The sequence below is a fragment of the Thermobia domestica genome, chromosome 15, assembly GCF_964235325.1.
Source record: "Thermobia domestica chromosome 15, izTheDome1.hap1.1, whole genome shotgun sequence".
NCBI lineage: Eukaryota > Metazoa > Arthropoda > Insecta > Zygentoma > Lepismatidae > Thermobia > Thermobia domestica.
In genome coordinates, this window is record NC_137468.1 from 53232102 (window position 1) to 53249710 (window position 17609).

The 17609-nt window shown below is 34.9% G+C and overlaps 1 protein-coding gene across 6 annotated transcripts in view; it reads right to left on the reverse strand.

The window, feature by feature from the left end:
- Cdk12 (Cyclin-dependent kinase 12) overlaps positions 1 to 17609 on the reverse strand; it is a 119541-nt gene that overhangs the window by 25906 nt on the left and 76026 nt on the right. For 5 of the 6 annotated variants that reach the window (XR_014128427.1, XM_081739696.1, XM_081739692.1 and 2 more), the window contains 6 exons: positions 15589 to 15752; positions 12954 to 13150; positions 9791 to 9995; positions 8550 to 8818; positions 6833 to 7000; positions 3175 to 3216 (listed from right to left, as the gene is read on the reverse strand). Coding sequence is in view for 5 of the 6 variants with exons in the window: in XM_081739696.1 (XP_081595822.1) it covers positions 3175 to 3216; positions 6833 to 7000; positions 8550 to 8818; positions 9791 to 9995; positions 12954 to 13150; positions 15589 to 15752 (1045 nt within the window). In the remaining variant the exon portion in view is untranslated. The remainder of the gene's footprint in view (positions 1 to 3174; positions 3217 to 6832; positions 7001 to 8549; positions 8819 to 9790; positions 9996 to 12953; positions 13151 to 15588; positions 15753 to 17609) is intronic. The other variant, XM_081739695.1, reaches the window with a different exon arrangement.

Below are 17609 nucleotides of genomic sequence, written 5' to 3' on the forward strand. Positions count from 1 at the left end.
AGGAAACGGGAGAACCCCGAGGAAACCCACGCACTCTGTGTTTGTCCACCACAAACAGCTTCTCATGAGCTAGACATTTTTCATAGATATTTGTGGCATTTGTTGCAATTTAGGTTTGAAAACGTATAGGTGAAGATTACTTCATGATTACAGAATGATCAGATCAACGATTACAATTCTGCGAGGCAATGTTGAATGTAGAAAGACGAGGTAATGGAATCATTCAAAAAATGTGTTGGTCAGACGAAGCGAATTTTAAACTTTGAGGTGCTGTTAATAAATATAACTATCTATTATGCAGCAGAAAATTATTGTTATTCCCATGTAACACTTGAACATCTGAATCAATCTGGGGTTACAGTCTGGGCAAGGCTTTCATATAAAGGGGTCATTGAAACTATCATTTTTAATAGAACTGTTACCCACGACCTGTATCTTAACATGCTACAGGACACTGATATTCTACAATTACACAACAACATGATAATGATTACTTCTATTTACAGCAAGATGGAGCTCCTCCCCAATATACTGTAACAGTGCGCTTTTTTTTTTTTTTGACAACAAATTACCCAATCGTTGGATTGATCAACAAGGGCCAGTTGAATGGCCACCCCGATTACCAGACCTCACCCCAATCGGCTTTCTCTTTAGGTGTTTTGTCAAGAATAAAGTATCTTCGAGAAAACCAAACACTACTGACAACACGACTAATTCCTAAAAGAAAATGAAATGAAATCTTTAAGTTTTACGTCCCACGTTTATGCTAAAGGAGACGGTGATGATGAGAGATGAATGAAATGGTGGAATGAAAGTGGAAGGAAACGGGAGAACCCGAAGAAAACCCACAAGCAAGGTGTTTGTCCACCACAAAGTTCACTTGGCGGGGACTGGGATGGAACTTGGGACCCCAAGCAACAAAGGTGAACGCTCTACCAATGAGCCACCACGCCCCCCTAATTCCTAAAAGAAGCGTGAAATAATTAGCAATAAACCCTCTGTGCCAAATGTGCTTGAGCGTAGAAACTAGGCTGCAGTACTTTGAGAACCTGAGATTGTATTTAACTGTAATTCCGATATTATCCTGATTGTGACCTCAAAGTTATTGTTTTTTCATAACTAAGAACTCTTAAAAGAAAACAAGAATTCTTATAACTGTACGCCTACTTTCTCGCCCCTGTACATAAAAACACACTTTTTAACAGTTTATTTATTATATATTTAGTATGTGAACAGACTTAAAGAGGTTAGTAAACTTGGGAATCGTTAATGTTTTTTCTATGTATATTGAAAAAGTAGTGTTTCCTTATCGCGAGGTGCAAAGGATTTTATACGAAGGGTTTTGGTTACCGAAATAACTGATCAGTAAAATACACAAGCACACCTCATATTTGTTCAGTCGCATAGCTGTCAGCGTAATCACTCTAACCTCTCACAGTCCCAGTTCGTTCGCGCTCGGGTACATTTTATTATCATTATTATTATTACAAGTAATCATTAAATATTGTTGTATTAAATATGTAACTGTACGTACATATGAAGTTTAAATCGTCATATGTAATTAGTAACTGAAAATTTTCTCTTTTAACATAAAAGTAAATTAGTTCCTTCGGGATCAACTTCGCACAAATTTTTCTCATGCGTTACTCTTTTCTAATAATCTGGTGAACGTCCGTTTCAGGCAGTTCAAACTTCTATGCGACTAACCGTACTTTCAAACATTGGTACCTAGTCAGAATAAGCTTCAGTGAGCTGCAATGTTTTTAGTTCGTAAAACTCAAAGATGCTCTGCACTGTTCTTCGTCCATGATCTTCCATCCTAGAATGGCTTGTGGCGCCTGAACACAAGCTGAGAACAGAACAATATCCTCGCATTGTTGTACCCAACAAATGCACCGTTTCGGAACGAATTTTCAACAGTTTGAAGCAAACAATTATCGTTTAATGCGCCTCGAACCTCCTGCAGATTTTCGTCAGTAGCAAAATACAAAAATTATTATGCACTTGACTAATACACAGCTACAAATGAGCGAATTCAACTAAAAATCAAACTGTGTATATGGGTTCCTCCTCCACTTGCCTCAACTCTTCCATGTAGCGCACAACCATCATTCTCATTCGGACAATATCATTTTAAATTTTCGTACCACTGCTTCCTGATAATCTATTTAAGCGTTCGTACTTACGAAGATTTACTATTAGATTATAAGCGCATGTTTCTAGCATTTACTTTTTACTAACTTGTGCCTGCCTTAGCCTTCTGCTCATGCAGACTGCTATTTAAATAATAATAATAATAATAATAATAATAAAACAAAGTATGTGTAGCAAATTATGTGTATGTGATGCTCTATAAGGGTTCTGATGTACTTTATACTTGTTATATTTGTTGTATGAATGATTATTTAGGAACTCCATGTTTTGCTTTCGTTTTCTACATCTCAAATTTTGATCCATTGTCACGTATTCGGTTACGCAATACGACTTTTTTTCATTTTTCAGTAAAACTTTTAAGAAATAATTTTCCGGGGAAAAATAGGTTCTTTTCTTACACGTCAAACATATAATACAGATTATGTATTCTTTAAGTAATTATATTGTACGTGGATCAAACTTCATTGCTTATTGAACACTTTCTTTCCTAACATTAACACACTTAATTACTTGCAACCATAATAACGCAACTTTGGTTTGAACCGTCCCTGTAAAACAGATAAATTGTATCGCTACACTTACAATTTCAATACAGAAATTTAAAATCAAAATCTAATCCCCACGTTAGCTACATAAATGGAAGCAAATTGAGTTTCTATTAATTCAAAACTAAAAAATCAGGTGACGAAAAACTTACCGTCACGAAGAGTATGTGCATTCTCTACATTACGCTCGATAAAATAACTGCTATTCAATTACTAATAGGTGTTTGTTTCCCTTATGACTATTTTAAAAGCATGCAATATTTTCCTTATCTGTTCCAAACAAATAAAATGCGGTGGTTTAAACTTAGTTCAATACTCAGTGAAACACGAAATAAAAAGCTATCTTTTCAACCCTTCACAACCATATTTACTACTTATATAACACCCTCTCTCAATACTTAGAACCAGCACTAAGTGCTAATTGTTCAGCCTTTTTCAGTTGCACCATCTTAAACAGAAAAAAAAAAGTAATTACCTTTCATATAATTCTCTCTTCACAGGAGTGCTGATTGGGGATCTGTAAGCAATCAGCGATTGATTCATATACAGTTCAAACAAATAGAAAAAACAAAAAAAAAGGTACTCTTAAGTAACAAAAGATGATGCAATAAAATTAATTTAAGGCAGTATTGGATATTGAAATAAATATAACTTCATATTAGGAAAGACTCTACTGAACTAACAATAAGAATTAAGAGAAACAGAAAATAAACGAAATTACTGTTGATAATTTGATTAGTTTCGAATATTCACGTACTCTCTGCTTGGAACTAAATTTCATTTTATACTATAAAGAAATTGATCATTATCACATTCAAATATTATTATTTAACGTAAGAATATACACCCTAACAGAAATGAACTTGAAAGACACGACATGGTTTTTCCCAAATTACATATTTAAGTTTACGAAGTGACTAATGAAACTGCTAAGAAAAAAAAGTTTAATTTCAAAATTACACTATCATGTAAGTACATCCAAAAAGGAACTTCGAAATACGAACAGTGGTCCAGACTATTGATTTTGTGGGTAAAGATCATGCTCCTAACTTCAAAACAGGAATATGAGAATGTTTATTATTAGTTAAGCCACGCATTTTCATTGAAATTTTCTCGTGAGTCGGGAGTTTCACCAACTTCTCTTTTTTCTCCTTCCTCAAGTCTCAATTAACAATGCCGAAATATTAATCTATTTCTCCCCAGCAATCCTCCTACTAACGAAAAATTAACTCCCTTACAACAGGTTGAAGATAAAGCTCGAAAACCACAAAATATACACCGGAAACTAATTATTGATATTCATGTATAACACGAAGGGCTACTACAATTCGAATCAAAATCATTCAAGAAAAACTCTTCAAAGAAAGAAAAAAAAAATAAGAATTGTCTACGAGATATGCTTTATTTTTTTTCAGTAAGCAGATGGAACGATGTCGTTCATTCTAAAATATGTGGACACTCTTTGTGAGTTTGTTATATAGAAGGCAGCACAGCGAAGTTCTTAGTCTCTACACCCGCAGCTAAAGTGAGCACAGTTTTCAATACTACAAATGGCAATGCTTAAGTAAGGGAAAAAAGCATGTATCATCAGTTTGCTCCATCTGTGTAGTGAAGCATTTATCGATATTCATCGCCAACTCTGTGGTAAAGGTTTAATGGATGTGAAAATTGTGAATTCGTGAGTGCATAAGTTTAAAGGTTGAATGTTGTGTGATAAACCGAAGAAGCCTCGACCACGGAAGTCCCAACATGGTTGCGCAAATAGAAAACGTTCGTTTTGGAGGAACGTCGATTAGATGTAATATAGCTTCTAGTCTTAGCATTTCCATGGGAACTGTTGAGACCATTCTGCATGAAGATATGAAAATGTGGAAAGTTTGTTATAGGTAGGTTTCTCGAATTCTGATTGTTGACCAGAAGCTTGCGTGGATAACAATGTGTCAATGTTAAAAGTGATGACGCAATAAATGGTGCTTTCCTTTTAGTTAATTGTTACAATGGATTAGATATGGGTACCGCTTTCCCAGTGAGATACGTGGTGAAACGAATCAACAATCGTCACAATAGAAGCAGACTCCCTACAACCAACGAAACTTCGGGTTGCAGTGCCCAGAAAGTGATGATGGCCATATTTTGGGACAGCAAAAGCGTAATTCTCATCCATTATGTTCCAGAGGGCACTACAAAGACGGCTGCGTCTTACGAACATGTTTTGAAGACAACTCATTCCAGCATTACAAGCATAACGACCCGAGGATGCTCATGTGTTTTTCCATCAAGATAATGCTCCTGCTCATTGGGCACCCCAAACTGTATTTTATTCCTGACAACTTCGAACTAGTGTCTTATATTCCTAGCGAATTTTGGGCATTTCCGACAGTGAAAGATAAACTCCGTGAATGTTCACTTTCCAGTCAGGTCGCTCTGGCATCTGTAATTTTTCACACTTCTTAAAGATGCGGCCGTCGACGTTCGAAAATGTGTAAGTCTAAAAAGCTGAAACGTGACAAGTTTCAATGTTCCAAGGAAAGCAACTTGTGAAATTAAAAAATTAGAAGACCTTAGAATTTAAGTGCACCTCGTAAAAACGTGATTTTCATCGAAGACAAAAGTAGATGATTTATTATACGAGTTTGAACGAAATAAAGACATCACCACGGAGTTTCTTTAATTCGAAGTCCAAGGGGACATGGAAAAATTCGAATTAACCAAAAACACTAATTTTAAAGTAAAATCAAGGGGGAAAAAAATAACTGTACTGTATGTGATAAACTAATTAACATGCAATGCACCTTACCTTTAAAGCATAACATTTTCGTAAGGAATTAGAATACGCGCCGCAATTTGACATTGTGCATAATGCACGCCAATAGATCAGAAACGAATTTGCTTACCTTTTTGTCACTACTTTTAGTTCAGTTAAAAAGGATTGCACAAATGTCTCGTACAAGTCATTTGCTAGTGAAGGACAGGGTTGAAGGTAGTTCACATTTCTACAGAAGGGATGGACACTTCCAGGCTATTGAGGAGGAGGACAGATGCATACCAACCACCTTCTGTGGATTCTCTACAGCCGAATGGAGTCAAGCGGAGGTAGTACCAACAAAGAAAGCTTTCTGATTCCCAGGGTCGCCTCTCGGTAAGATAATAAACAAAAACCAGTTGAAACTGCATTGTTCTGTTTGCAATGTGTTGAACAGTGCAATTTTTACACTGTAAATACTTCGAATTATCCAAAACAGGAGGTTCAAAAGTTCGATTTACCCACGATTTTTTTACCATTGTTTTAAATACAGTCTTCAAGGGGAATAAACTTTTGTTCGAATTATCCAATAATTCGAATTAAAAAGAGTCCGCTGTATATGCAAATGTACAAATGAGTTACAATTCAAGTTGTAAGAAAACGTTCAACATGAGCTGTATTACAAATCTCCTATTGTTTTCCTAAAATAATGTTATTTACTTTCAATTGCAATTAAAACGGGACTGGATAGATAAATATGATACACGGTACTAAGGGCATGGTTGAAGTAAAAATACTTCAATTAAAAAAATCTAAATGTACATGTATTTCAGTTATTTCAATTTAACGTCCCGCAACTGTGTGGCGCAGGCTGAAGTAATGACAAATGGAGAAAAAGACACAGAAACGATGTTGCCCACCACAAACTCAAATGGCGTGAGACCGAATTTTCCCTCCCTGTGTCGCTTATCAATTATTTGCTTTCTCATGTTCTATTAACGGTTTTAACGACTAAGAAAACTACTTTTGATATTTCAATTTAACTGTTCTTCTAAGATTGTTTTCTACACAGTACAATTCAATATATACAGTTTAACAGATCTCAATGCAGTCTTTCAAGTTCATTCTTTTTAAGTTTAACACACTAGTCACTGACATAACTTTTTTTCATTATTTGCAAATATCTGTTTTGTAATTTAAGACAAACTACTGTAGTTATCAGAAATGAAAGAAATACTGAAAGTTATGAATATTGAAGAAAAAAACACAACATAAGGTAAATTACTTATTAAACATTGAAAAGAAAAAACTCATTAGTGTATACATATCTTAAGTGGAAGAATTCTTTGATAGATCATTTAAGGAAGAAAAAATACAAGTTTCAACTCACCCTCCGATCTCCATTGCATCTTCGAAAGACTTCAATTTATCTTTTCCAGATGGTTTACCAGGAGGCAAGTTCTGAAGTGATTCTTGCTGTTCTCGTAACTGTCTTCGGCGTTTCTTGCTCCAAAGTTCATGACAGTCTTGCCAAGTAGGCAACGCAGGTGGTGGCATTCTGAAATGAGTAATTTTATTGCTTTAATGCATGAGTAACAAAACAATTATAAACTTAACAGGATAAGAAGAATTAAATACTAACAGGGATCTAATCTACGCATTGCAAAGTTTATAATTAAAAAAACTTAATGTACACTCAGAGAATGTTGTAACGAACTATGAGAAACCTTTGTTCGATCAGAATCTCTTTCAGCTGCCTGCTGTAAAGTAATTATCCCAACACTTGTCCATAAGTACAAATCTGATCAAATTCACAGTTGTTTCTTCCATTTTCCGTATAATTTCTACCTCAAAACTAATGGATTTTGTATTCGGATTTGAGTTAGCGTCCCTTTTAGCAGGGAAGTATGGTCTGATTAGTTGAGAACCAATGTCGAATATGAGAATGTGTGACTGGTGAATATGTGAACTAGCTAATGCAGTGGTTGAACACGGCTCAGCACGCCAAACCCAAACTACGATGCAACTCTATTTTTGCTCTTTAAATTTTATTCTAATTAAGCTCACTGGAGCAAAAATTGTACCCACGGCAAAACTAACAAATGCTAGATTTTTCTTCTTAATCACTGTTCCAATTAAATAGCTATGTATAACTCGAAGAAATTAGTGTAGTGACACCAGTTTTACATTTTTCGGTTACTACTTGCCAATAGTGATGCCGAAATTGACATAAAAAAAAGAAAAGAAAAAAGAAAAGAAGAAAAAAGAAAAGAAAGCACTATTTTATGTTCAAGCTATCCTGATCTAGCAGTTTAATAGTATGAATACAGGAAAGATGTTCCGGAAATTTACTGTAAAATCGATTTTATTTTCATCCATCTCCAGTGAGGGTACAAAGCCCAACTATGAATTTGAATTCAACAGTTTCGGTATTGAAAAGATATGTTCAATTAGAGTATAATCAAATATCTTTCTTTATAAGAACATCAGTGTCAATGCCGAGAAGGGAGGAATTTTACACGCGATGAATTGTTGTATGGAAAAATTATATAATCTCAAGAACATGTAGTAGCATTGATATTTCTTCCTAGCGAATAAGTGTTGAGATGACAAAACTAACTTCCAAGTTTCTTCCGAATCTCTTTCCCAGCGACTTTCATGCATTCTTACACATCAAGAAATTCCTGTGTGATAAGCACTTTTCTAGTGATGAACAATTGCAGACGGATGTCATATACTGGCTCTACTCCAAGGCGGCTGACTTTTACATCGGAATACAAAAATTGATCTCACGGTGTGACAATTGTCTGAATTTCAATGGTGAGTATGTCGAAAAGTAGTATAATCTGTGAGAATAAACGTTTCAAGGTCACTATGTATACCATCCTAGGAAAACTTACTTTTTGGACGCGCCTCATGTCTTCACATACACCATAATACGTTTCTTTCCTCCTACCATTTGCCATACCTGCATTGTATCTCACAGACAGGAGAAAAATGTGCGGTGAGCTTATTTTCATAGCAGTAACTTGCATCTAACCTATCAACTACTAAAATAGTTTTATGACGGGCTTTTTTTCAAGATTAACATTTTTGTCAGTACTCACTTTTCGGGTTCAATACTCTTCAACCAGGCACTTTTCAAGGCATCTTCTGCAGTAATACGCTTTTCTGGATCCAATTCCAGCATTTTATCTAATAAGTCTAACGCTGTTGCAGGCATAAATACAAAATCTTCACGCAATCGTCTACGGTGAGTTTTCTTCGGTTTCAATGTATGCCACAACGGAAGCTTAATCACCCCAGGCCAAACTGCTGGAGTTGGTGTCCCACACAATCGAGAGATCGCTTCTAATTGCAGTAGTTCCACGTTTGCCTACAGAAAGAAAGAAAAAAACTTATTAACGTGCAAAATAGTTATACACTTACTAAAGTGTGTTCCATATAAGACGTCGAAGTTACATTGAATGCTTTAACGTATTTAAAGTATTGTTTCACAGTAAATAAATTCCTTGATTTTTCTTATGTAGAAATCTTCAGAGCAATTTCTTTCTGTTCGTGCCTGAGTTATAAAAATTTTTGCCCTGTTCCCTGGAATTCAGAAAAACAATTATTTGAAGAGAATACTGCAAGAAATCGCTACTTCTACCACCAACAGGATTTAAACCCGAATTAAAAACATTTTTAATTGATTCTTTTTAGCCTAAGTAGCTAATACTGTTATCAAAATGAGGGCAATTTTCCGAAAAACCAACAATATACAAAGGAAGTCAAGTCCCCTTCATACAACATTTCCCGAAACAGTTTCAAAAATACTTAGTTTCAATTCAATGTTTGCGTAGCACTACATTGCCTCAAAGAAGTAATCAATTTAAGTCCCAAAATGGTTACAAATACTATAGACATCAGATTTCAGATTCACCCCACAGAACTTTCGTTATTGAATACATACAAATGCTTATTCGGTATTTCGCTTTACGAGCTATGAGGAGTAGATTTTTTCTTAACTATTATAACAAAAAAAACCAAACAAGTCATGCTGTCCCAAGAAGTGCTGCTACTTCAATTGTGTGTAATAAATGTCCTATCCTAAAGTTGTACAACTCGCTAGTTTTCACTCAAAGCTCTTATTCAAAACTAACATTCACCAACTAAATGACTCCTCTAACAGTGTCACGAGCTACTTGATTATTAGAATAACATTTACTCCACAGACAAAATCAGGTTTCGATTCTTTAGCAATCATGCTTTTTAGGTTCTTAAAACTCAAGTCCATACATACAACAATGTAGCAAAATTTACACCTTTACAATTACTGTACTTAAGTATATTGCAAATGTAGCATTACCTGAAAGAGAGGCTTTTTCAAAAATAATTCTCCCAATATGCAGCCGCAACTCCAAACGTCAATTGCTGGTCCATATCTTTCTTCACCTAACAACAATTCTGGTGGTCGGTACCATAATGTAATAACTTTGTTTGTATATGGTCTTTGTCTATCATCCGCATTGTAAAGACGGGCCAAACCAAAATCAGCGAGCTTGACTTCACCTCTGAAAAAGCAAAATAGTCTATGAAATTTTAATGATCTAACAAGTTACAATGTAAAATTATGTTTCTTACATTTCTTCGCATTGCTCTCAAGTTTTAAAAACCTCATATGCAGGATTAATGTTTCTCTATCCGAGAAGTATTTCTTATATATATATATATATATATATATATATATATATATATATATATTATTTTTATTTTATTTTATTTTATTTTATTTTATTTTTTTTAATTTTCAGGAAAGCATAATCTTTCAAAACATAATGAACTTCTTTCAATAAAACAGATATCGTTAACATTCTCAAGTACATACCTCTATGACTTTATGACTTCAAAAAGCAGCACAACATAAAGTTGCATTGGGAGCGATTTCAGTGTATTGTATGTTAACTGTTCCACCAGTAAGAACTAGATTCTAAATACTGTCTTTTGCAATTTACTCGTCGACAAAGAAGACAATGAACAGACAATTAAGGACATCTAAAGCCACAGTGGTATTAGAACTGCAACACGCATGTGTCCTTATCACCAGCCTAGTGCTTTAGACCAGTGATGGGCAAACTACGGCTCTCGGGCCAGATGCGGCCTCCTGAAATGTATTATCCGGCCAGTGATATAATTCCTATTCTGATGAATGGAAAGAAGGGTTAGTTCAAAGAGTTGTATTTTCGACATTTAATTTCCTTTTTCAGAGTCAATGCATCCCAGTTCGAACCACATAATGAGCAACTTCAATCAGCAACAGGGCTTAGTATTACAACACTTTTATAAAATGCCATCGATATTTTCCATAAATTATATTGGCTTGCCTTAAGTTTCTCTTTCTTTCTTTGGATATCTCAAAAAAAAAAAAAAAAAAAAAAACTACATTCTTAGACCACTTGATTACATCAGTCGCCGTTAACAACTTGAATCTTACGAGTTACACTAAAAACTTTAGGGTCAAGAAACCTTATTTCGTACCGTTTGCTTTGGAGTTACTTATACAATTAAAATATTAAATAAACATTGGTCCATACATGCAATTTATATATGAAGCACAAAACCACGGAGGTCTGTGTGTGTTCTTACGTTCACACTGGAATATTACTTACTTCTTTCTTTATAAACCACCTCACTTACGTTTAAGATGAACTCACAATGAACTGGTAGGGAACAGTATGAAATTTTGCACAGGATCTATTTTAGATTGACCTATTGCTGCGTACTACTTTGAAGCTCGAGCACACTTTGTAAAATATTAATAAATATCGGATACAATCTTTGAAACAGCTACAAGAGGAGATGTATAACATACGTATAGATCGATTATCAAAGCTGAAACGTAATTTATCTGTAGTATTCATGTTCACTACTATACTCCTAAAATACTCATCCAGCCATTTCAAACATAGAAACAACCCAAAAATAAATCAACATATTTAAAATAATTTCTGAATATGACTTTTTAGGTACCCATAAAAGCTTGTCCAATTTCCACGTTGTACGCCTTTCATTTCGAAGCTGATTAAAAAATGGCAGTAACGTGTTTGTATGTATTAAGACACTATCAAAACATGGGAATTACAGCGTTATACGGGTCTGTGCACTTCATGAGTTTAAACCAAGAGAAATTGAAACGTAAAGAAAAATATGACAGGCATCCGAAAGGGATGTAAATGAACAACTGTACAACGGAGGTTTGACAAATTTAGAAGTGATGAATTCCTCGGGAATCGGCTACTGAGACCGATAATGGCTAAACATATGAGATACTAAGAGAAGCATTCAATTACTCCGCAGAAACCATTCGCGAACCTTAGCCAGTTTGCATTACACTATTTCTTTAGTTTACGTACCGCTAAATTAACATCACCCCGCCATGGTCTGCTTAAGCGTTGGGAACAGGTTATTGGCAAGGTCGATATCTGACATAGCTTTCTTTGGATACCTATGTCACAGCGAATTTCAATAAGGTCGAATATTTTAAATGAAATAATCTTTGTTCAATTTCATTTAGCTATCGCATTTGAGCATTAAAAACTCTAAACCAATTTGAGGGAAGGAAGAATCGAAACGCTACCACTGTCAAATCAGTCAACATTAGCTCCAGAGAACGACCTGTGTTATGCTTGCTTGTATTGCACTATCTTACAAAACTTCTTCCCATCTATTAAAATCATTTGTGTGGCTTGTGGAACATTCCACACAAAAAACAGCAAAACTCGTCATCCACGCCTGGCTGGCTTAAGGTTTTGATCAAAGCATGCGGAAGGACAACTAATTTTTAATATACATTATTTGGATTTATATCAAAATCCTATGCAATAAATTACTATGTTAAAATACTGAATTACTTGCTTTCTTATTTTGTATACAACTGAATAGCCTCTGGAAATAAAGAAAAAATTAACACACCTTCGACGAGACAACTGAATTAGTAGTTCTGCACACACATTTCTAGGTCAAACTAAGAATACAGTCGAAGCTCACATTATCGAATAGTATAATGATATACTGACAAATGCCGAAGGTGTGATATTCACACTCCTTGTCCATTGTGTTGGATGAAATTGTGAAAGTACAATACCTTTACGTACACATATCCCTTCAACAAGCAAAAGCAGTTTGTAGCGAACAACTTGTAAGAAGGTGTACGGGGCATGAAGATGTAAACCGTTGAAACATCTCAGCACGGAGCCTTCTGCTTATTTATCTCCCTGTGTGCATCAAGATTTTTCTCATCAAAAAGAGAAACTTCTCAAATATCACAGGTTTCTTAACACACCACAAAATGCTAGATGAATTTGAACGGAAGTAAGATCATCAAGAAAACATGAAACGATGATCGCATTTTAATTCCATTTATAGATACAAACTTGATACAAACTATAAACGTGAGAACACAAATCACAGAGATCACAGGGATTAATATTAACATTAGCTCATTAATAAAGTAAGGAAATAGTCATCCATACCTGTTATTCATTAAAATATTGCTGCATTTGATATCTCTGTGTAGAAAATTCTTTTTATGGCAGTAATTTAAACCATCTAGAAGCTGTTTCATTATACTTGCATTATGCTGTTCGTTGAATTCGACCATATCTGATTCCAGCAATCCCATTAAGTCATGGTCCATATATTCAAACACAAGGTAGAACGACCCTTTGTCCTGAAAGGAAAATTTCCTTTTTTTAAAATCTTTTTCTTAAGTAACAATGCTAATTGGTACAATAGTATCCTTACAAATTTCAGTAATTAATATTAACTACTACTTACTCTTGGTTCCAATTTCTATGGATTCCTTGTATCTTTAGGAGATGGATATTATATTATAATTAAAAGCAAAGAAAAAATTGCCGAAAGAGAATAAGGTCTGATAATTGCAGATGCCGAAATGACAAACATTTAAGTGCGGCTAGGTTGTTGGTCCTCTATATTGACAAGTAGGGGTTGCCATCTTATGTTAATGATTTGCTGTAGCAACATTTTTTTTTTTTTTTTTTTAAACTACTGTCTCATTTAATATTTGATCGTTTTAAGGAAATAATAATATTCTGAAGACCACTCTGAGTTTCAATTTTTGACTTCAAATAAAATTTCCAATCAGTGATATTGTGCAATTTCTTTTTACAACTATTGCAACATTTAAACGAAATAAAACAAAGAATTTCACACAAAGAATTTTATTTGAAGCGATGATGAAACTTACAAACCAATCTTGGATAATTTCTTTATTTTCGATATGACCAGTTTTGAGAAGAATAATTTACTGCCAAATATTTACGGGGAGTAACACACAATGTTCAAGGACCTTTTTTTCTTTTCATGATGCTAATCCAAAACCAATCATCTTATTGTCTACTTCTGAGTGACAGCAGACAGCGTTTACAGCTTCAATATTCTTTGGTATCCTTCCAATTAACTTTACACACGAGCTACTTCAAAGTATTGTGTCTATTGTAGAAACAAGACCATAATTTATGGGTTCTCTAAACTACACGCTTTAAAAACAATAAAACTCTTATTATTCATAGTTTAACTTATCCTAAATATTAGCATGTAAGAAAGTGTACGGGACTGAAAGATGTAAATAGTTTTAACACCTCAGTACGGGTCCTTCTTATATTTTCATCTTCCTGTGTGCATCAAGAAATTCCTCATCAAAAAAAGGAAGCTCTCAAATATCACAGGGTTCTTAATTACACATATTACATTCAATCGTATTGTTGTTTAACATTCCTTTTAGTACAAAGATGGACCTACGAATTAACATGGGATTCAAACATATGCTCCCAGCAAAAATCATACTAGACTTCACGCACCAAAGAATTGTACCGTACTTAAAATATTTTAACAGTATACACATAATACCAGCAAAAAAAAAAAAAAAAAACTTTTGCCTACATGTTCTCTGATCAGTTAACTTTCAAATGGCCAGACGAATTATAATATTTTATCTAATTCTTTTGAACTGTACGCATTCACTGTCAGTATGTAGTCGGGATCAGTAATCTGGCACAACTCTCGCCTCAAACTACGAGCTTTCATGCAATACCTGCTATGTTCATTTTGTCTTGACGTAACAAATGCCTTCTTCAATAACACGCTCTCTGTGATAGAATGGGTATGGATTTGGTTGGTTTGTTTATTTCAAGTAACGTTAAGACAATAGACAAGATAATGTACGAAAGGAATAAATCCCAGAGAGAGCGGATGAACAAAAGAATCCAGACAAGAAACTGACTGAACACGAAAGACTAAACAAGATTTTCTAAATCCTTCAATTAAAGTCTTAAATCTGAGAAAGCATTACAAGGGATGAAAGAAAGCTACAGGAATATGCTATATACCAAGTAATTAAAGGATCGGGGGAAACTAGAAAACAAACTACTAAATTAAGTGTACATTATAGGATTTTTTTTTAAATATATAAAAGAAATGCCTCAATTTCAATTTCAGAAAGGACAGCGCGAGTGCTTGGTTAATGATTTGCTCTCAGGGTCCCTTTTCAGCATTGAGGTTACATGAGACACAACCAGCTACGTCAGTAATTTCCGACTGGATGTTCCGTAATATTAATTTGCTGCTCGAATTCTCGATAGAAGGTTGATAGAAAACAGTGGTGACAGGAAAATAAGACCTAGACGATGGTTTTACACACACACACACTAGTGGATTCATGATTAATTGAACATTGCCAATCTTGTTTTATTCTTCCACTACTTCGTTCCTTGACCATTTTTTTTCTCAATCTATTCTCTCTTACCTAGAGGCCATATAGTCAGATGGCCATATCTCCAAATTCGTTAAGGTTAGATATATGAAATTTAATTATGTAAAATGAAAAATATAAATACTAAAGACGTGTTTCAGTGCTTTTGATGTTTTCCTTAGAAGGTTAAAGAAAACTGAGAATTATAATTGTTAAAATAATAAAGCCATATCTCGAAATCCCTTAAGATTAGAGAGATTTTAGAAATATGAGAAGTGCGAGACTATAGGTCGAGCAAATCCAGGATCGGGGGGAAAGGGATCCCAGCTAGCCGCACGCTAGTGTATATAGCTGCTTAGATGAAAAATAAATACGTAATACATTACCATGCTTACCTTTCGGAAGTCCAAGGCATCTTGTTTGTCTGTTACGATTTCCCTCAAATTGACTATATTCTTATGATTTAACTGTCTTAGAATTTTTATCTCCCGCACAGCGGTAATTGGGAAACCTTCTTTTTCGTTTTCAAGCCTTACTTTTTTCAATGCTACCATATCCCCTGAAAAATGGATAAATTCATCTCAGATTAAAGCGTGCTCTGTAAAAAGTACAATTCACTATACTTTAAACTAGTACCATTTCTCATAATCAGAACTTAGTTAATATTTCAACCTCCTAATAGAAACAGTTCAATTTCTAGTGTATATATATATATATATATATATATATATATATATATATATATATATATATATATATATATATATATATATATATATATATATATATGGGTTATTCCATGTGAAATCAATCAAGCACAAAACTTCATGGTATCAGATTTCGATGAAACTTGGTGTACATGTAGGCCTCTATGAGAAATGATCATGCACCAAATTGTAGCCCTGTACCCCTTGTAGTATCAGAGTACAAGGTGGTAAAAAAGAAATGACAAATTTGATGTTTTCTTGTAGAATCTTGTTAGCTATAATTGGTCATATCTCCCGTAAATATTGAGCTAGTGAGAAAAATAATATACCATTTCGAAGAGGAAAGAATAGGTTACAAGATATGTCAGGAACATTTACTTGAAAATCAAATATTTCCCCGGAAATCCCGGGTAAATTTTGGATCAGTGATATCTCAGAAAGTGTCCATTTGATTCCTTGAAACTGGTTACCAAGGTTGCCCCATATGTCCGGCATAAGTGTGTTAAATGTCAACTTAGGCCAAGAATGGGCCTGGAGTCTACAATGATTTTCGTATGGCCATGTCGCGAGACATACCTGGGGTGCTAATGTGGCAACTTGCCAATTTGTCAATACTCGTGAAGTAAGGTGTAAGAAATATTTAGCTATTCTGACCTGCTGGAAGTGATCAATTATCCGTGGTACCTGTGTTGAAGCAGCAGACTGGTTTCTTCCATCTCTTTCTTGCTAAGCGTGTATGTACGGCCAGTTGCAATTATGAGATTAACAAGAGATGATGTTACAAGCAGGCAACGAGAGCATATCTGATATATCTGGATATGCAAAGGAAGGTGCTGGTCCATGAGGTTTCAGGATACACAACTTTGCTGTTTCAAGTGTCTCATCAACTTACAGAACATAAAGCAAGCCACCACGAGCCACCATAGGTCCAAGTAACAAAGACCCTGATTCCATCAATGGTAATGCTAGCAATTACTAACTCTTTCTTAAAGTCTAGTTTAGAAAAATATTGCCTCATTGCGACCTTTCTTTGAGACACAGGAACCACGGAGTACAATTTACGGGTTCCAGGAATCTGTCGAGCTGCATCAAAACTGTCCTTTAGGAAGGTGGCTTCCTCTTGCTTTTGAATGCACACAGTTACTGGATCACGGAACTGTCCACTACTGACACTCTGAAATCTGTTGTATAATCACTGTGATCTCACTAGCTATGCTGAAATACTGTATAGGCACTTGCAGCTAGACTTGTCCAGTCTACAGCTAAGAGCTTACTGGCATGCAATGTTATCTGCTTTTGTGCAGGTAACGAACCTTCCTGAATGTTCTAGACTATTCGAGAACTTTCTAGAATGTTCCAGATGATTCGAGAACAGTCCAGAATGTTCCAGATGATTCGAGAACCTTCTAGAATGTTCACATATTTAGGTCACTACAATGCATTACGGTTGATAACGGAATGTTCCGAAGATCGCCACAGGATTACAGATTGCACAAGAAAAAAACATTACTGCTAGGCCAATTACACCTTACTTCACTAGTATTGACAAATTGGCAAGTGCCACATTTGGTACCCTAGGTGTCTCCTGATATGATTATACGAAAATCATTGTAAACTACAGACCCATTCTCAGCCCAAGTTGACATTTGGCACACTTATAACGGATATATGGTACCCAATTTCAAGGAAATCAAATGGCCACTTTTTGA